The following is a 20,503-nucleotide window of genomic DNA, read 5'->3' on the forward strand; positions in this document are numbered from 1 at the left end:
AAAGAAATCTTTTGCATGACTAAAATTTGTCTTTTAAAATAAATTAAATCCCATTTTATTGGTCATTTTTTCTTTCAAACTTATCTTGACAACTTAAGTACATTTTTGTAGCCTTTTCACTTGCACAAAAGGTACATGGGTACAAAAATCTTGCATTGGAATACCTTGCTACCCCTTTACAACACCACATTCACCCTAGATAAGAATCTAAGGAACACTTCTATTAAAATAACATAGTTGTTGCTTTTTGTACAGGGGCTGCTTCATTGCCAAGAACGGCCAGCCTGGGCCTTCAGACTATATATGCTAATGGCACTTATTTGTGAAGGTCTCTCTTGCTCCTGGGCAGCATTATTAGCTTCTAAGGAGGTAAGTGGCATTATTGTCCCTCCCCATTGGTGATGTCATTTCCTGCAAGAGTTAGGGATCAATGACAGAGGCCCCTTCCTACTCCAGGGCAGCACCAGCCACCATGGTTGGTTGTTAAACGGGCTTGGAATTTGGGGGTGGGAGGAGGGGGAGAGTTCTTAATTCTGAGACGATGGTTCCTGAGCCATAGCGGTAAGGGTGGGTTCACGCCCTGCACGTGTTCTGCGAAGTCCGAATTCATCCCTATCTGGGTTTAAAGCCGCTTTGACTCTGTGCCACAACAGCTTTTCCTTCCATCGAATACAAAAGGCAGCTGCCTCTGCTGCTTCTGAGTCAGGATCTGGCTTTCGCAAACCCTGTTTGAAGGAAGCAAAATAATTACACACATTAATATACGTGGATAGACAAAGGGGTTTAAAATTTCTTATAGTACAAAGGGGCCTCAACACACCAAGTCTAGATGCCCACATGTGGGAACCAAGTTAACTTGGTTAGCCTGACACCTCTCCTAGACTAAACAATGGAACAGCTGACCCAGGACTGTCCGTAAAGACTGAAAGGATGGAAATATAATGAAAGCCAATCAGCCTGGTTGTATGGAAAAGAGGCACTCAGTACAGTGTGACATTCTGATTAACAAGCTGGTACTCTGCAAAATCATTGCCCATATTAAATAGATCAGAAGCAGGCTAAAACACAGTTGTTAATAGGGAATCAGCTAGTGAGGCCCCCAGGGATTTATTCTTAGCCCAATGCAATTCAGTATCTTCATCAATTAATTGGAAGAAAAGAAAATCATTGCTGAAAATAATCAGTAGATGACCAAGATCTGTAGGCTGGTAAATAACGAGGACAGGTCACTGAGACAGAGCAAGCTGGATTGCTTAATAAATGGGGTTTAGCCAGGCAGCATTTGTTTTAATACAGCCAAAAGCAAAGTCATAATCTAGGAACCAAAAATACCTGTGTCCTGGAAATCAGTGACTGAAGAGGGTTACAGGTTATTCCCAGCATGATGCTGTGGGGACAAAAGCCAGTGCAATCCTTGCATGTACAAATAGGGCAATATGTAGCAAGTGTAGAGAGGTGATACTGTCTCTGCATACTGCATTGGTGAGGCTGTGTACAGTTCTGCTCTCCACACTCTGTAACAGTAGAGTTATGAGCTGGGTAAAACCTTGTTGGTTAGGTTAAACCTCATTTAAACTGCTGGGTGTGAATGTGCCCTACATTTGAGATAGCTATAAGAGACAAGTTAAGTTCCTAAATAAGTCATAGTGGAGTCTACCAGAAGCTAGCAGCACCGTGTTGGCAAGGTTCAACTGGGTATTTTTTGAGGGGGGGGGGGAAGGTTGGTTTTATTGGGGGCGGGGGGACAGGAAATGACAGGCTGGTGTGCAGACAACAATCAGACTCAGAGAAGGAAATCCAAGCAGCAGCCTGTAAGCATGGTGTGGCCCTGGGAGAAGCTAGGGAGAGGTCAGGGCTGCTGGCTGAGAGAAGCTTTGGCCTGTAAGATGAGAAGCTTTTAAATTTTGGTTCTTCCTGCATTTGGAAAAGCAGGACTATGTACTTCCTTGTCAATACACAATACTGCATCAAAGAACATACCAGTCTCCATCATACATTTCTACTCCCAACTGGAATGCCCCTGGGGCTCCAAACTTTGATTAACCACTTGGGTTGAAAAGGAGTAATAGTATGTTGGGAAAACTGAAAATTCAGAGAAGAGTTGCAAGAATGGATTTATTGTCTGGAAAAAGCACCTTAAAATGAGAGACTAAAGGAACTCAGTCCATTTAGTTTATCAAAGAGAGAGTGAGTCTATAAGTACCTAAATGGGAATGATTTCTGTTAGTAGAAGGCTCCTTAATCTAGTAGACCAAAGACTGGAAGTTGAAGTCAGCAAATTCAAACTGGAAACGATGCAAATTTTTTAAGAGTGCTGATGATAACCATTGCCATTGAAACATTTTCCCTGGGGATGTGGTGGATTCTCCGTCACCTGGAGTCCTTATATCAAGACCGGATCTCTTTCTGGAAGATGCACTGTACCTGAACCAGAAGTTACAAGTTCCTTGTGTTATACAGAAGGTCAGGCTAGATCTTCACAATGGTCCCTTCTGGCCTTAATATTTACGACCTATAATTTCTGAAAAGTTGCATTAGCTGAGCCTGGTTGAATGAGTGCCTGTTTTCTGAGCACGCTCAGTTAAAGATTGTTCTATTAAATTATTTAAGGTATTTAGTTATTTCTTGCTGTCCTCATTAGGAAGCCCTTGAGAGTTTTAATGGAAACTTAACTGAGCCAAGACAAAGCCTAAGAGACACTTCACCTGTCTCTAAAGCCCCAGCTGAAAATCTACCTCCATGGCAGTGTGTTTCTTTTGGCCGTCTGCCTTTCTGTCCAAAATCAATAGCAGAAGGCACTTTGATGAACTTTGCCTATAGATATGGCCCAGTACTTACTGGGCAGTTCCTCATCTCAGAGGGCAAGTTGGAAATTGTGACCGTGAAGGCCCATTATTTGGGGGGATAATTCAATATGGTAAGTACAGGGCAGGAGCAAAGGTTGCAGATCCAGGAAGTAGCTGTCTCCATTATAAGAGACTTGACCACAATAGTCACATTGTGTGAGAGATTCTAATTGTGGGTTTGCAGAACACAACAAATCCAGGCTAAGGAACATTTATGGTTCCCCCAGGAAGATAGAACTCCGGTGCGATCAGCTGCCAGGGAGCGTTTGTTCTAGAATTGGTGCCTGGTCACCTCTGAGAGGCAAACACAGATTCCAGATGGGATTTGGAAAGGCTCTTCAGGGGGTGAGTTAAGTGCCCAACTTCCAGTGAGATTTGGACAGTTAACTCCCTTAAAATTTTCTGAAAGTTACAGCCTGAATCCAGAAGTGTTGGGGGTAAAAATGTGAATATATTTGAACTTGCCTTTTGAAAGAAGCTTGACCTATACCAGTGCACACTTACTTTGACGCACGCGGCCTCTGCTGCCTTCAGGGACTGTAGGACCACTTGAAACAGATTCTGTGCATTGTTCACCAGTAGTTCAGCAGAGCACCTACTCCCTGCTGTTGCTGCTTTTACCCTTAAAATATTTAAAAATTTAAAGCAAAAGCGTTACACAACTTGCTAAGTGACTACATACTGTCACGGCTGGCTGAGGGTTTCCTGGATCTAGGAAGGTCACAGAACAGGCTGATACATATGGAAGGAAAGTGCTCCAGTACCGCTGGCCCTTGCTCATGGAACAGTTTTGACCGCAGAAGAGATTTTCAGCTTTAAAAAGGCGTTGTAGGGAGAGCAAAAGAATAAAAGCAGGAGCACTAGTAGCCAGAATGGAGAAGTAGCAAACGCAGTGTTGAAACCTGCTGGAGCCTGAATGCCCAATGATACCGCTGCCAGTGCCTAGTTACAGACCCTTTCCCTTAATCACCCAGCGTGAGCTGGTCCAGCGGTGGCCCTTCCGGCCGAAGGGGGACAAAGAAAAACTATTGCTGCTATTTGGACTTCGCCGGTGTGCTCAGAGTGTGGAGATGGGGGTGGACATAAGCACTGAGACTGTGACAAGAAGAAAGGGGGGAGATGCCTCTGAGCTCTGTTTAACTAGCACAGAGAGCTATGCAGAGATATTCAGGACTCCAGAAAGCCACCAACGGTATGGCCCTCATTGGTCAAGGAGCCCAAGGGACAAAGGTGCCCAACTCACCCTGGGTTTCGGAGTGTCAATGGAAAATTAACCGCAAGGAGCCAGAGAACCTCCAGGCAGACGCAGCATGGCTGGAAGCCTGAGATCAAGAGGGGACATAAGTGCCTCCAAGTACAAGTAGCATTAGCTCTGGAGAATGCTGTTCAAACATTAGCTCAAGGCTTATTCTCGGCTCAGCTGAAGCCCAGAGGTGGCTCAGCACTGGCTGCCTGGGAGCAGGATCGGGCTCTCAGACAGATCGAGTTTCCCACTGGGCTCTTTTAGAAGGGGAACGATACGAGAGCGGAACCTTCAGTTCTGCACGGCAGCGTATAACACTGCATGGGAGGGTAAGATGTGCAGCTCACGAGAGGCTCCCTATTGTCTGCGATAGGAGTCGTTTCTATAGACACGCCTCATGCACATGCACTGATTTTAAAGGGACACTGCTGTGGGCTGTGGACCCCACCATGCCACGTGCTGAAAAGTGGAAGTCGGTGAGGAATCTTCGTGAATAGAAATGTCACTATTTAAAAAAATCCGTAATTCAGAAACAAACTACAAATAGGATAGTTATAGTGATCTCAATAGGACTTGGATTAAAATGCCTTCACTCTGCTGACTCGGCAGCGGCAGCCAGTAGCAGGAATCACCCTCACCTAGGATGTGGGAACAAAAACCTGAGGTTGTGTTGTTTTTTAGCTTGTAAGAAGGTAAAACAAAGAGGAAAACTCTTCATGGCAGAGACAGTCTTCAGCCCAGTAACTAGATGCCTACCCCTGGTGCCATATGCAAATACGAACAAGAAAGAGAGTCAGCAGTGTCCTTTAAAATCCCTTTTTAAGAAGGCGCGAACACACACACCAGCCTTGAGAGAGAAGATGCTTTGAACTTCCGGTTTACCTGGAAATAATTCTGAGCTGGTTGCTGATAGTTTGGATTTGCTCGGTGACACACAGCAGTTCGGTTGCACATCTTTCGTCTAGGCAGTTCTCTGCAATCAGGTGGCCAAATCTGACAAACACTTGCCCATTGGAAGCCATTTGACTAGCACAGGCAATGAGCTGCTCTTTGGTCTAAAATTAAATCAAAAGAAGTCAGGCAGGAGAGGGGGTGTTTGCTATAAAATGGATGTAAAATCTACGGTTGCCTTGTTAGCGCTAGCGCATGTTAGCACAACGGAACCTTTCTCCGAGCCTGGCTGAGGACACTGATTGCCCAACTCCCAAGGGGGCACAGCTGGACTTGCACAACAGAAACACCCACAAACTTCCCGATGCCCCTTATGGGCATGGGGGGCGATATTAATGGACAAACAAATATCATAAAGAGACCCTGTGGGAATGGTTCAGAGGCTGATGGAGAAACAGGACAGTTTTAAAGTGTTTTCAACATCTGAATTGTAGCCGCTGCAGCAGCAGTTCATGGCTCATTCTGCCATTTCTAACCCGCTCTGTGAAAGCTACATTGGGGACTGTTTGGCATATCAAACTCCATCAAAGAACTGGAGCTGCAAATAGACTTTGGGCCCCAAACTGCAGTAGCCAGCAGGCCAGGCCTGTGGGGAGAAGAGGGAGGGTAATCGTTCCGAGAGCCAATGAATAGATTGAAATAGCAGGGGAAAGGAGCTGAATAATCTTCCTTGCCTTCCTCTTCTCCTTTTTGGAGGAAATTCTTTGCAGAGCATTGCAGATACACTCACACTAATGCTATTACACCTGTTTTAAATGAAACGGACATTGATTGATTCTTCCCGGGGGGGCGCGCAGGAGTTAGTGCGTGTTCAGCCTTGTCATGGTAACACCCCCTTTCTGCTGACTTACTGAGGCATTGTGCTCTCTCTACAATGTGGCTCAGACATTTGTCATCGCCACAAATAGGTGCTTGGAGGATTTAGCAGGCCCTGGTTACCGAGTGAAATATTTCCTCCCATCCTATAACAACACTGGCAATACCGTTATCGGTCCCTTCCTCTTTAGAAACCGTGCCATGTGAGACATCCCAGTGGCCATTTCCTTGGTGACTTGGGACATTGTGTTGCTGTCATCCTGCCACTGTCCAGAGTCCTCTGGCAGGGCAGCAGGAGCGGCTCCCTTACCCTGCTCACTGCTAGTGGGGTGGGAGTCATTTGGAGAGTCAGTCAGGAGCTGTGAAGACAGTGAAACAGATTCACCTCAAACAACCGACCTTCCCTTTTACCATCTCTGCATTACTGACGTCCATGGCAAAGTGCTGTCATGAAGAGGGTTTAGACAGTCCCTTTTTGGCAGAAATACCCATTTCCTACATTTAAAAAAGTATGTTTTGAATTTTTACACACGCATATCCTTGGGCTTGTTCCACGGGTTTATTCCGTGAGTCATTTCTACTAAGCAAAACGAACAGAAACATTGTCTAGATCCATCCCATCCAGTAAGCCAAGCGTCAGTCCTTGCTTTCCACTGGACTGAGTCTAGCTACCCCAGGGGTCCCTTTGAACAGTCTCCTCATATTATCCCCTGACTTGCACCCCAAAGACCATCCTCATTGGAGCTGACAGCTCTAGGGCAGTTAGTTGTGAGCTAAAACAATTTTATCTGGTTTATTTTGAAAAGTGTGAATGCCTGCTGCAACTGAAAGCAATTGTTTTCAGAAGCCGAAAATGGCAGCCTCCCACACACTGCCTGACTAACGCATCAGATTGGCTTCACTAGCAGCAAGGTGATCATGTGGTTTAGAAGCACTACCGCCCAGGTCCTGTCCAATCCTCCATCCTGCCCACACAACTGCAAACGCTCAGCAGGATGGTGGGTGGAATAGTGCAGTACAAGAGAAAATTAGAGTTGATTAGAGAGTTTAGGGGGTAGCAGATATAACTGAAAGAGGGTTTCTATAAAGAAACCCTGCCACATAAAGAGCTGGGCAGAGAGTTCCCACAGCTGGGCAGACGTAGCCGCGGGAATCCCACAGCTGTGCCCAGCCATCAGACTCTCCTTTTGTCATCCCCACAAAGGCTGAAGATTGGAAGATTTATTCAAATGACTTGGTGTCCAAATTGACATGTTTTGCAGAAATGGCAGCAAGCATCCCGCTTACCAGCATCGCAAGACTACAGCATGGAGCACGCTCCATGGTGCAGGATACTCGGGGTACGTTCAAACAGCTGTTACGCAAACCAGGCACAGCACCCAGCGGCCCTTTGTGAAGCCCAAAGGAAATCCTTGTCAGCTCGGCAAGGCCTTCCGTATTCGTCACTTTCAAGCTTCAGCCCTAATTTGGCACCCGAGCGGCTTGTTCCAGCACTCTCAGAAGTCCTTCCCGTCATCTCTCGAAGTCAATGGGAAGATACCCAGGGACTTTAAAGGGCACAGCATCAGCCCCATATTGCACGGCTGATGAAACTGTACGTGGCCACAAGCTAATTCTAGATGCCCTGCCTGTCTTCCTGGGCAGGGATTTTAAAAGCGGCTGCTGGGGCTCCCAGTCCCTGCTGACATTCAGTGTGACTCATGTGCCTAACTCCCTTGAGCCCCTTTGAAATCTCTGCCCCCCCCCCCTTTTTTTTTTCTTTTTACTTGACACAAGGAGGAAAATATATAAGTGGAGCTTCTGCTCTGGTAAATTCAGGCCCTCTCTTCCCCACACCCCCACTTCCCTCAAAGAAAAAAAAAAAAGTCTGTTCTGTACCACTGAGGTAGCCTCCAATTTCATTCTGCAAATCTGCATGTTCTCACTCTGTTTTGTGCTCTCAGTATCTCCAGTCACTAGGCGTCCCTGTGCAGTTCAAAAGATCTGGCTATTTCAACTGGAGAAGAATGTGCTAGCCACTCACTAAGGGCAGGTCTATGTTACTGCTTAAGTTGATCTAACTTACATCACTCAGGGGTGTGAAAAAGACACCCCCCTGAGCGACACAAGTTACAGCGACCTAAGTGCTGTCGACACCAGTGCTATGTCGGTGGGAGAACATCTTCACCAGATGCACGGCTGCATTGGTACATCTGCACCGACATAGCGCTTTTAGTGTAGACTTGCCCTAAGTGCACCGACCTTGGCACTTTGCAGTGAATGCTGAATTATGTATTTTGCTAATTGCCGTTATCTCCATTTCAGGAAAAAGATCTGCAAAATGTTTACATTGTGCCTAGCCTCTCAGAGCTAGCTGGAAATACTGACTGATGACGAGGTGCCAATACCTTTTGTATTTGGTTTATTTTAAATGTGTTCGTCCATCAAAAGTGACCGATATAAAATCTGGTTTCCAGTGAACTCCAGTTTCCGACAGTTTTGCATCAGAGTTAAGTGAGGCACAAGGCAATCAGCCGGCTTATCTCGTTAACCCAGTGACTGTGGTGCTACTACACCTAGGGAATCTTGAGCCCGGCCATAGGGGGCACTCACTGCATGTAGTTCTGCTGCTCGTAGGATATGGAAGCAACAGGGACAGTGAGCAAGAGGGGAAGATAGTTCTGTGCAGCCACAACTCCAAGCCATTGCATAATTTGATTTAAAAAAAAAACAAAAGTCTGAAATGAGCAAGACATGGGACTCTTGGACAAGCAGTGAAATGCAGTTGGCACAGTTTTGAGATTACACAGTTTAGAGATAAATAGCTAAGATCTACTATACCATGATTTCAAATGCATCCCCGGCAGTTAAACCTTTGGATTCACTCATGGTAGGCCAGGCATTTGCTGAATTGGCTTGGTGTGTGTGACTCTGGTGTTTGGTGCTGGGTATCTTGGCGGGAGAGAGCTCTGCTTTGCCATGACATTGATTTGCAACAGCACGTGACTCGCTGTTTTGTAAACACTGCTTAACGAGCTCCAAGGCGGCTTTATCAATGTCCTTCACTGACTGAAGCTGCGTCACCACATAGTGCGCTTTAGCAGACCACTCCCATGCAATGTAGTCTAGCTGGACCAGCTCCTTGTCCTGCTGGCTTTGAAGCTGCTCACCAGCGCTTCCTAGCAGCTCAGCAGTGAGGAGGAGAAGGTGGTCTGTCTGAGAGAGCAGGCTTTCCCGCATTTTTAGATGAGCTGTGTTCTCCAAAGCGTCTTCTATGATGGTCTTGACCAGCTGGACATTTGCCATTATCTGACCTGCCTGTTTAACCATCACTCCGTCACCTCCCTGGGCACGCGCAGGAGGCCAGGCCAGTCTGAGGATGTTTTGGATGACCCTCATGTACTCCCGATTGGTGCTGGTCAGGAGGATCAGAAGTGCCTTCACTCTAACAGCAAACTCTCGTTGGAGCAGCTCAGCACGAATGGACAAGTTTGTAGCAGGCACTGGGGAGACAGACAGAACATCCGCCACTTGCAACAGAGCTTCAGTTAGTACCTTTACCTCCTCCCGGAGCGCTAGGATGTCACGCTGCACAGTGTGTTCAGCACAGGCGAGATAGGACAGCCGGGCTGCCTCCTGTATTCTCAAAGAGCTCTCGGAGACAGCTGCCAGGACATCCCGCAAGCGAAGCTTGTGCTTCATTGTATTCCTTAATTCACCTAGGAACAAAACATCTTGTCCTATGAGCTGATCCACAGCACTCAGGAGCACCTGTATGCTGACAGACCAAAGAAGGCAGATCCCCTCGAGATGGTCCTGGTGAGAATGGAAGCAGTCAGAAGACAGCGCCTTTTCAAGTAAATGCTTTGTATTAGTCTGAGCACGTGTGAATTTTGCTTGGACCCGTACAAACCTTTCCTGAATCTTAGGAACTATTGTGCGCTCCTCTTCACAATCTGTATGTGCAACATCAGCCGCTAGATGAACAACTGTTGCTAAAGTCTGCATGATCTCATCCAAAGTTTGTTTGCTCTTCAGAAAGTCAGCGGGAGCTACTGTCCGGAATAACTGCTGGACTAGACTGTACCAAGAGCCTGCCACAGCCACCAGGCATTGGTTAGTTTCACAAATCTTCTCCGATAACAAAACAGCTGTTGGAAGAAGTCTGTCTGCTCTGGAAACTGGGTTTGGACCTATCTCCCTAGCTAAGCTAATAACAGATGGTGTTAATAGAACTATCTTTCTGTAGTGGGTCAGCTTTTCCAGCAGTGGCGACTTGACAATTGGTAAGGCTTCCTGAGCTGCCTCTACACAACAGTTGGAAAGTTCAAGTAAACCAAAGCAAGCCGTGTTTACGGCAGTAATGTCATGTTTCTTTGTTGCAGTGATGAGTTCATTGATCACAGGATGTAAATCCACTGTTCCTGGGTATAAGTTACCTGCTCTTGGAAGCATCTCAAGAGGAGAGGTGGCTGATGGAAGCCGTTCGCTTAAAAATTCTTCCACTAATTCAGTATTGTCAGTAGTGCTCTGTTTTATGACATCTGGTGCTCTGAGCTCTACGTGGTCCTGGGCTGAAAAGCAACACAGCTCTTTTGGAATGTCAAGGCTCCGAATTTGTTCCCGAAGTGGACTCAGAATATCTGGATGGTTAGACTCATCCAGCCCCTCTCTGACATTTCGAGTGGAGTCCATCAGATGCTTTACCGTCTTTGAAAATGCGTTTCTAGTTTGTAGACAAGAGATGCCTCCTAAACAGTGGCTAGTAACAGTTCTCACTTCCAGAATGGAGATTTCCAATTGCTTAACTAAAACTAACAAACCATTCTTGAAAATGGGATCTCTGATTTTATCCACAAATCTGTTAGTAACTTGGATCACGCGAGCAGCTAGGCTGGTCATATGCGCGGCATGCCATGAAAACCTTCCAGAGTTCTGACTCTCTAGTTCTTGTTCACAACACTCTCTGTGATCGGCCATTTCCTGAATAGACAGATCGAGGAATTCGGGCAAGTTGATTGTCTCATCAACACACGCTAACAAGCTTTCTGTTGTCCAAGCCCATCTTTGATAGAAGGTTTGTAGTTGTTCCTGGATGTTAATCTTATTAGGATCTTTGCTCATTTCCGTGAGGAGTAGAGGCACCGTGGCAAGGAGTCTATTTAAACAGTCTACACGATCTTCAATTTCTTTAATGATTTGGAGGTTGGTGCACCTGGCCAGAACAAAATTTGCCACTTTGAGCATCTGATGAGCATGACTGAAGAAGGCAGTAATGAGAGGCTGAAGTTTTCTTAGAAATCCATCCTCTCCTGCAGGAGAATATTGCACAGTTGTAGGTTCCAGTGCAGCTTCCATTAACCTTTTCAGGGGTGCGTTAATGTCTGTGAAAGTGTCCAGAATCTGACACAAAACAGCAGTGAGCATGGTTTGATCAAGAATCTCCACCTTAACTCTCATCGCATGACATTTCTCTTCTAGGGTGCATTCTAGTTGGCTTTGTGCTGGCAAATCCTCCATTAGGCTTCCATGGTTGGAAATGCTTTTCTTGAGCATTAGCAGATGATGGCAGTGCTTGATCAACTGCAGCTTAATACTTGGCCTTGATGAGTTAGCTAAAAGCATGCAGTGGAAGACCACTGTTTCCACACAAAAACTGAATTCGTCCTCAGCTAGGTGAGCAGGGTTTGCGTTGGACAGGAGGCCCAGGTGCTGGGAAAAGAGCCCATTTCTTTCCAGTAGTTCCTTGTTTCTGGTGGTGTTTGTCAGCAAGGAAATCAGTTCCTTTATGGTGCTATCCATCAAATGGAAAATGTAGTTTTTGGAACCATTCACTTGCTGGTCCTGGGGGTGCTTCAGGTGACTGTGTTTTGCAGCATGCAGCATCGGGACGCACTTCCTAAGGATCTGCAGCATCTGGGCCAAATACTTCTGAGGAGGAGAATCTCGGAGCTCTTGGATGCGTCTTTCTGTCAAATTGTTCAGCAAGAGCAAGGACTCTGAAAAGTCACGGAAAGCAGCCAGCAGGGCTGGTATGTCTCCTGCAAACTCGAGTGCAGTCAGGCAATGCCGAAGCCAATGAGCGGCCTGGATAATCTTCATCACTACAGCATCATCTTCAAGCTGGAGGATCTAGTTGATAAATCAGAACAAAGGTCACAAAAAAGGAAACATTGAACACTTCCCAAGATCTGTGGTGTTCTTTTTGTTAGGAACGTACTTGTCATTTTCAACTTGCTGGATTTGTTTTTAAAATGCCTGTGTGCACTGATAAAATGTGTCTAGGTGAATTTGAGAATAAAAGTGCTGCTGGTGAGCGATACTGGATCGATAGTGCTGAAACCTGAGGGTACAGAACTCTCGTGACATTACAAACCACCCACAGAGCATCTCAGCACTTCATGAGCAGTGATGATCACAGCTTCTCCACACTATGGAAAGCGAGGGAAGCGTTGCTAACCACATTTTACACATGAGGAAATTGGGGCACAGAGAGATTAAGTGATTTGTCCGAGGTCACACCAGAAATCTCCCAACTCCCAGTGTCGTGTCTGACCCACAACCTCAAACTACTTCTCTTCCTTGGCTTTTATACCTCTTCATAGAGAGAGACGTGGAGCAAAGTTCTAGTATTTTCAGTTGGGTTGAAAAAAAAAAAAAAAGGTTAAAAGCAATGAGATGATTCAAAATGTATTACTGCTAGTAGGGTGACCCTAAACCCCCAAGCAACTGGGCACCACATTTTGCTCTTAGTTCTGGCTGGGCTCGGGGTACAGCGTAACTGAGCGGCTAGCACACTGGGTCAAGACCTATCCCTGGGCTAGTCCCTGACCTGCTGTGGAACTGTGGGTGAATCACTTCACCTCATTGGCTCAGCTGTAGAACGGAGGTACCAACACGGCCCTTCTTTTGTAAAGTGCTCTGGGGTTTGCAGACAAAAAGGACCATATAAGAGCTACAACATACTCTGTGTGTGGCGAGTCAGAGCCCCGTTGTGCTGGAGGCTGTACACTCATGTAACATGAGTTACTCATGTAACAGTCCCACCTCCAAACAACTTGTAATTTAAGGGCTTGTCTACACTGAGGCTTAGAGCGTGGCCAGCTGGACAGTACATCTAGAGTGCACTAGCCTGCCATGCACTAACTGGCCATACGGTCCCTGCTCCATGCACTAAAAATTCTGTCGTAAGCACCATTGCACAACTTCCGGTGCACAATAGTGGGGTCCATGCAGCCAGTTAGTGCACTGTAGCTTTACTCTGCACCACTTGCCACACACTCACGCTCTGTGTAGACAAGCTCTCAGTACCCACCTGTACAATGGGGGTACTAGCAGTGCCTTGCCTCCCAAGAGCATGAGGTATCATTATTTATTATTTCTCCGACACTTAGGGTTGCCAGTTTTGGTTGGACATATTCCTGGAGGTTTCATCACACAACATAATCTTTAATTCCTGGAGACTCCAGACCAAGCCTGGAGGTTTGGCAACTCTACCAATGCTCCTGGATGGGCAGGGCAGGGCAGACTTGTCTGGCAGCTGATCTTCATTCCCCACTACAACCTCATCCTCCACATGCACCCCACTCTGGGAAACACGGGCCTAGGGAATTAGCCGCTGTGCAGCTCTCGTCCCCGAGAAGGCAGAGCTGCTGGGAGGGAATGAAGGGTTAGTGGAGAAGGAGTGTATTTATAGCATGCAAATGACAGCTGCATTACACTCACCTTTACAGTCCCCATTAAGACTCTCTTTGCTGAATCAATCAGTTCCTCCTGATGACTCTGAACGTCCGGCTGAATATGAAGTTTCTGGGCCACCAGTAAGATGCTTTTCCCAGACGCGAGGAGAGCTTCGGCAGCAGGTAGCATCTCCCCAGCCAGCAGCTCCTCGTTGGACTCGTGAGCCACCCTGGCAGAAGGATGCTGATCTCAGGTACGCACGGTCACACAGAGGCCTTTAATGAAACGCGTTGCTGTAAACCAGCGCCAGCATGGGACTGGGAACGCTGACTCCAGGGAGGAGCCAGGCAACCTGAACAGGCAGGATACAACCGGCTCCCACTGAACAGAACTCCGTGGAGGGTAAGCAGATGTAGGGCAGGGGAGGAGGGGGTGGGATTGTGCTTTCCCTTAATTAAATGTTCTGGTTTTTAAACAGCAGCCACATGTAAGACAGTCACATGAGTGTGTGGTTGGGGGTAGAATGGACCCTCTGCCCAATCCCAGTAAGAGGGGAACCCCCTTCCCACTTGCCTGCACCCCATCCCATACTAGCTGTTCCCCTGCCTCTACTAGGTGGTCAACCAACCATGAAGGTATCTCTGGGGCTAGTAAAGGAGGGGCCAGAAATGACAGCTGCACTGCAAGTGAGGAGTTAAAAATCAGAGACATCTTCCAGAAAAGCAACAGACTAGAGTTAAGCAACATTATGGACACAGACAAAAACTAAAAACTAGAACGCCCATATCCCAGTGTGTGAGGCACTTCAAATCAAAACAAAGGGAACCACAATGCCTGGAACAAACGGATAAATTTAAAAGCAACAAGCGAAATGTGGTCTCCAGGTGTCCAGGCCTGCTCCACCTATAACACATGTACGTACATACACACACAGATGGAAATTCATTTTGCCCTCTTTAAAACTCAGTGTTACCTTCTTGCAACATAAGCAAGTTCTTCAGTAGCTTTGGCTAATTCTTCAGCAGCCTTTTCTAAATCAGCGAGGCGCTCGTTCTTCACCCCTTCCCACGCGGCTGCTATCATTAAATGACAAAGTTGAGCTGCCATGGGTGAAATAATTCTCTCAATGGTTTTGTTGGAGGTGACAGCCCTGATGTCATACAGATAAAAAGGCTCCATTGCACTCGGCTACAAACAGAAGACACAATTAAAGGTTCATCTCCACAACACAGTAATATTAATTAACAGAATGCACTGAGTCTGCACCTTCCATCCAAACATCTCAAAGAACCTTGGGAATATTCATGAATTTAGCCTCACAACACCCTTGCATTATCCCCAGTTTTGCTGCAAGCTGTTCCTACAATCAGAGATGGGGTGTGCACCCTGCACTGGCTCTAGTGGGATTAATACAGGCAAAAGAGGCCAGTTAGCCATTAGCTGTACCTGGAGGAGAGCGAGGAGGCAGTGAGACTGAATTGGGGATGAAGCTCACCTGGGCAGGAGCAGGGGCGGTGTCCGGCAGCAGGGAAGGGGCCTGCAGTGAGGAAGCTGGAGAAACACTTCCTGGTACGAGGTGGGAGAGCAGGAGCCTGTCCCAGGAGTGTGGGGAGCAGTCCGGGGAAGGAGCAGTAAGGGCTGGGGAGATCTGAGCTGCTGCGGGAGGGTCCCTGGATTAGAAGCTATTGTAGGAGGGCAGGCATAGGTTCCCCTACAAACCACTGTAGCAGTGGCATGTTAGGGGCAGCCTATCTGGGGACTCCCAGGGATGGTTTGGAAGGAGACGGATAACACCCCAGGATGCGGGGGAAGGGGGTCTTGTTTGTGACTTGACCAGAGGGGTAAGCCATGAAGAGGTAAGTGCTACAGCTCCCGGAGCATGAGAGAGGCCACGGAGCAAGTGATGGGACGACGGGTTGAGCAACCCCAGGAAGGGGTGTCAGAGCATGTGGTGAGCTAATCCCCAAATGGGCCACTAGGAAGGGCCAGACCGGCAAGAGAGCGCCCCCTGTTGCAGGCATGGCTCTGGTTTGTGGCATAATTAAATGTTTGGGGGTCTGAAGCACGCCACTGATGTCAGTACCCATTTACATCAGTAGTGAATTTGGCCCAGCATGTTAACGTCAGCTCATTAGTCAAAATGGCTCAGATGAAACAAGTGTCAACTTGCTCAACCACTCATATGTAACCCCAGCCACCCCTTTGAATTTATACTATTTCCCCTTGATCAGTTTTCACTTTCCTGGGCTGCTGCACTTCCTACTGCCAGACAAGTCTAGAAGCACAAAAGATCAGACACTTCCTGCAGTCTGACCAGCCTGACCTGACACAGGCCTGCCAAAAAGCTTGTGGGGAAACCCGAGCTAGACTCAGGAGAGCTCCAGCTTAATTCTGCAGCCTCAGGTTTCCTCTCCACCTAATCTTCTCATCACAAACCACCCAAATCATGCTACTGCGTGGAAGTGAAATGCTCCAGCGTCTGGCCAAAGTTAGAGTTTGCACTAAGACCCTTACAATTATTCATCAGCTGCCTGTCTCATGGTTTCAGACCACCTCAAACTCACCTCCAAAACTCCGCTCACTAATTTTGCATACACTGGTTGCACACAGGCAAGCATTTGCACATGCCAATTGGACAGTTAGATGTTCATTTACCCAATCTGTATGAACAGAGGTTAGTTTTGAATGCAGCTGTACGTGATCATTTTAAAAATCTGACTCTTGGCGTCTGTTACAATTATTTTATTTCTATTGAATCTTCTATTTTAAATAGAGAATATTCAGAATCTATCAACCCTTTCCCTTAAAAAAAAAAAAAAAGTAACAGTACTACATGTGCCTTAAATAACTGAATAGCAAAGTGAAATTTACAGGGGGATTAGAAAATATAATTTTTAAAATAAACAACATGTGCTTGTCACCTCTGCCCAGTGCAGACTCTGATGTTGATGATCGTGTATAATACATGAAACCAGATTGTGTGACAATGAAGTTAATCAATAAAAAACCAAGAAGTGTGTTTTATTCTAGTAACACCGTTACAGTGGCGATTGACAGTCTTTTTGATAGTGATACACCATGTACTATACAGTTAAAATGTTTTGAATACAGCTTAGTGCAATTTTACTTTGCTTATCTCAGGTGATCTTATCATTTGAACAGCTTTCCGCTGTAAATTATAAATACTAGAAAGCTATGATAATCGCAAGAACCACATCAAGTACAATACCCCCCTGAAAGCACTCTCTAAAATTAACAGTAAAGGTTATTAGACACCTGTGAGACCTTATTGTTGTTATCCAGCCACACAACTCAGAACATATAATTGACAGAAAAACTGAAATGTCACTTTACCTTGTGGTGAAATGTGTTTCCACTGGTTTTCCAACTGCAGTTTAATTAAGGTAACAAGCTAAAATTCAATACATGGTGTACACTTGTTTACAAGAAGCTAGTATTGCTGTGTGGTCTCATAGCTACAGGCAGTCAGCTGATGGAGGTGCTGACATCACCTAGGGTTAACTAGCCCTCCTTCCGCACACACGGAGCTAGTAGAAACTCCACGGTGCTGGCCAGTGAGCTGCTATGGTGGGGAAATGTCTCAGCTACTTATTCCCATTTCAATCCCCTCCTCTCTGTGAGAGAACCGTGTTTCTAAACGTACAGGGAACAATGCCCCTATTCATAAGTGCAACCCAATTCCTAGTGTAGCTGACGGGAAAAATGAAGCAGGCAGATGTACAGCAACGGGGATGTTCCCAATAGTCATTGGTTGTGGCCAGATTGGGCCCGGCCCTGATGCAGACTTGCCAGGGAATAAGCCCCCCGCCTTCACTCCCACCTCCCCCCCCAGTAAACACCCACCCTCCTAGCACACTGGAGGAGAGCTCCCCTCTCCTTGGTTCCAGAGACAGGGAGAACAGGCTGTGTACCTGCTTTTATCCCACCCAGATAGGGGGGCAGTGAGGCCGAGCAGGGCTGGCAGCACCAGAGACGGGTGCTGTAGAGAGTGGTCTGGGAGATCAGAAACCTGCTGCAAGGGAACAAGAGAGAGCCACAGAGATCCCAACAAAAGAGAGTGCAGCAGTAGGGAGGGGCTGAGCTGTGGACGCCCAGTAACCCCCCTGCTGTACTGCTCTGAGACCAGCCGTGCAGGGAGCTGTAACTGGTCCCGGCCTGGGGAAATTCGTGCCAGCTCATGTCCAGGGAGAAGGTGGCGAGCCCTGTTGGGTGATGGCTGCCTGTCTGCAGAGGCATTCCCAGGCCAGTCCTGAGGCAAGCCCTGTCTGAGCTGTGCATAGCCCCAGACCAGGCCGCCCCACCTTGCAGCAGCCAGCGGAGGGCTGAACTCAAACAAGGCCAGGGTTTATTCTAGGGGTCAGCAGCCTTCAGAAGTGCTGTGCGGAGTCTTCATTATTCACTCTAATTTAAGGTTTCGCGTGCCAGTAATACATTTTAACGTTTTTAGAAGCGCTCTCTCTAGATGTCTAGAATATATAACTAAACTATTGTTGTATGTAAAGTAAATAAGGTTTTTAAAATATTTAAGAAGCTTCATTTAAAATGTAATTAAAATGCAAATGTAAATAAAAACTTTATGGCCGAGAAGCAACTGTTACTGTTTAGAGTGGGGGTTTGTAGGTATACATAGGAAGGAAATAGGTACGTATATTTTCAAACCTTTCAACTGCTCAGTATATTTCGAAACCTTCTAACAAGTTTTCAGGCTGTTCCTGAGAGAGAGAAATGGGTTTGGTTTGGTGTTGGGGGGGTGTGCCCTTTTAAACAGGTTAATTCAAGACACAGCTACTACTACCCTGGTTAGGGATATGTTAATTGTTGGGAATCTATCTAATGTGGGCGGGGAGCACTCTACCTCGGAGACAGATGTGGGCAAGAGGAGCAGCTGGTGAGGAGGTACCAGGACAAGAGGACATGGCAATGTGGAAGCTCTTTCATCGTAGGCTCCAGGTGAATGTTACCAGGGGTATCCTGGTACCCAAGGTATCCCATACTCTTCTCTTCCTCAGAAGCAGCATTGCTGGTAGAGCACAGTGAGATTTTGGAAAATCAAGTATCTGGTATTTTCCCAGACCTTTCCCAGTTCTCTCTATAACCTTTCTTAGTAGGAATATCGAGTAAGCAACTATTCCTTAATAAATCATGTCTTTTGTATTCCACTCCACAGCAACCATCCCACAGTGGGATTTTGTTTGCAGGATATCCTGTAAGTGGGAGAGCTTTATGCTTATAGGTAAGTGGAAAATATGGGGCATAAACAGTGACTGCTACATTTGAAGTAGCATTTATTTTTACGATTCCTCAATTTCCACTCTCTTTCTGAGTTCTCCAACGGCCAGAGAGCATGAGAGCTAGAACTGTAGGTAGGAGGAACACCATGCGCCAATCTCTGTGCAGGTCAATAGCAGCATGAACTGAGAACGTCCTGGCATAGGACATGGGGCCAAGAGTGAAGTGAGACATCTTCAAACTCCGGTTTGAATAAGGACTGGGAATGGCTGAGCCGTTACAAACATTGAATCTATCTCCCCTTGTAAGTATTCTCACACTTCTTATCAAACTGTCTGTACTGGGCTAGCTTGATTATCACTTCAAAAGTTTTTTTTCTCTTAATTAATTGGCCTCTCAGAGTTGGTAAGACAACTCCCACCTGTTCATGCTCTCTGTATGTGTGTATATATATATATCTCCTCAATATATGTTCCATTCTATACGCATCCGAAGAAGTGGGCTGTAGTCCACGAAAGCTTATGCTCTAATAAATTTGTTAGTCTCTAAGGTGCCACAAGTACTCCTGTTCTTCTTTTTGCGGATACAGACTAACAGGGCTGCTACTCTGAAAAGTGAGACATCTTGCCACTTTCAAAATGTATTTGAAATACAGCTACACCAATCTAGAGACAGTGCTCGTCTGCGCAGCGGAGGCAGGAACAAAAGGCTTAAAGGGTAGGAGCTGAGCCCCTTGGAGTCTCCTGGCCAGGGAAGGGCTATTGCATTGAAGTGCTGCACCATGGTGACCTTCTGAGACTGGCTCCCTGATCTGGTCCGGTATCACCGCTGCAGGAGGCCGTCAGGGGATCGTGAAGGAAGAGGAGGTTCTGGGCCCGAGGTCGTGTGGTGCTGGTATCAAGGGAGTCTCCTTGGCTCAGGGAGCCTCTTGGGGAGATGGGTTCACGGGGAGAGGGGCAATGCCCCGTCCCGTCCCGTCCCGGCTGAGCAGCGCCTCACTCCCCCCGCGCAGCCCCCAGCGGGCAGGGGACAGAGACATGACCCCACGCTCGCGCTCTCAAGCGGCGCCGGCTGCCTCGCCTCGCCCCAGCCCCAGCCCGGCAGCAGCGACCCCCGGGCTGCCCCGCGGGGGCTCTCCGTGCGGGGCCACAGGCACTGACGGCAGCCCGCTGTCCGCCGGCCTCCCCCGCACGCGTCCTCCGCCCGGCCCCAGGCAGCCCGGCCGGGGCGGGCACGTGGCTCCCGCAGGGCTCCTCCAGGGTCCGCGCCCCGCCCCGCGGCGCGCGGGGCTCGGTGCCAAGTCCGCGCCGGCCATGCGTCACTTCCGGCCGAGCGGCCAGTAGTAAACCCTTCCGGAGCCGGTGGGCAGGGAGGCCGGCTCGCGGCCGCAGCGCGCGCGGGTCCGCTCGGGTCACGCGCCGTAGCGACACCACCTCCCCCCCGCGCGCGCGCTGCGGTCCCCGGCTGGCAGCTTGTACAGCGCCGAGCACAGCTGGGGCCTGCGGGCGCCGCAATCCCCACTTCCCCCCCGCCCCCCAGCCGCTGCCGCGGCCCCTTTCCCGAGCGGGGGTCGCGGCCCGGGGATAAGCGGCGCAGGGCGGGGCTCTGAGCGAGGCGGGAAGCGCCGTGACGGGTTAGGGGAGCCCCGCGGCTGGGCACCGCCCCCCCCCGAAACTCGCCCCCTCAGAGAAGCTCCGGCCCGGCCCCCTCCCTCCGCTCCCTGGCCCGAGCGCGGCGC

The 20,503-nt window shown here is 47.9% G+C and overlaps 1 protein-coding gene across 1 annotated transcript; it reads right to left on the reverse strand.

Moving 5' to 3' along the window:
- LOC117874128 lies at positions 1-13,755 on the reverse strand. The gene is made up of 6 exons (XM_034763963.1): positions 13,561-13,755; positions 8,677-11,967; positions 6,024-6,215; positions 4,972-5,144; positions 3,351-3,468; positions 1-725 (listed from the first exon to the last, which is right to left on the reverse strand). Exons 1-6 carry the CDS (start codon positions 13,702-13,704, stop codon positions 528-530), a joined length of 4,116 nt encoding a protein of 1,371 aa, XP_034619854.1. The 5' UTR covers positions 13,705-13,755; the 3' UTR covers positions 1-527.
- Between the last annotated feature and the right edge of the window lie 6,748 nt (positions 13,756-20,503).

Source organism: Trachemys scripta, chromosome 3 (assembly GCF_013100865.1).
Source record: "Trachemys scripta elegans isolate TJP31775 chromosome 3, CAS_Tse_1.0, whole genome shotgun sequence".
Taxonomy (NCBI): Eukaryota; Metazoa; Chordata; order Testudines; family Emydidae; genus Trachemys; species Trachemys scripta.

What these genes read in the sequence shown, in the direction of transcription:
- LOC117874128 (XM_034763963.1), bottom strand. Translation starts at nt 13,704, where the DNA reads ATGCTACCTGCTGCCGAAGCTCTCCTCGCGTCTGGGAAAAGCATCTTA. An exon ending in TCTTAATGGGGACTGTAAAG is followed by an intron (nt 11,968 to 13,560) that starts GTGAGTGTAATG and finishes TTTATCAACTAG; the next exon opens with ATCCTCCAGCTTGAAGATGA. An exon ending in GGGATGCATTTGAAATCATG is followed by an intron (nt 6,216 to 8,676) that starts GTATAGTAGATC and finishes CTGTCTTCACAG; the next exon opens with CTCCTGACTGACTCTCCAAA.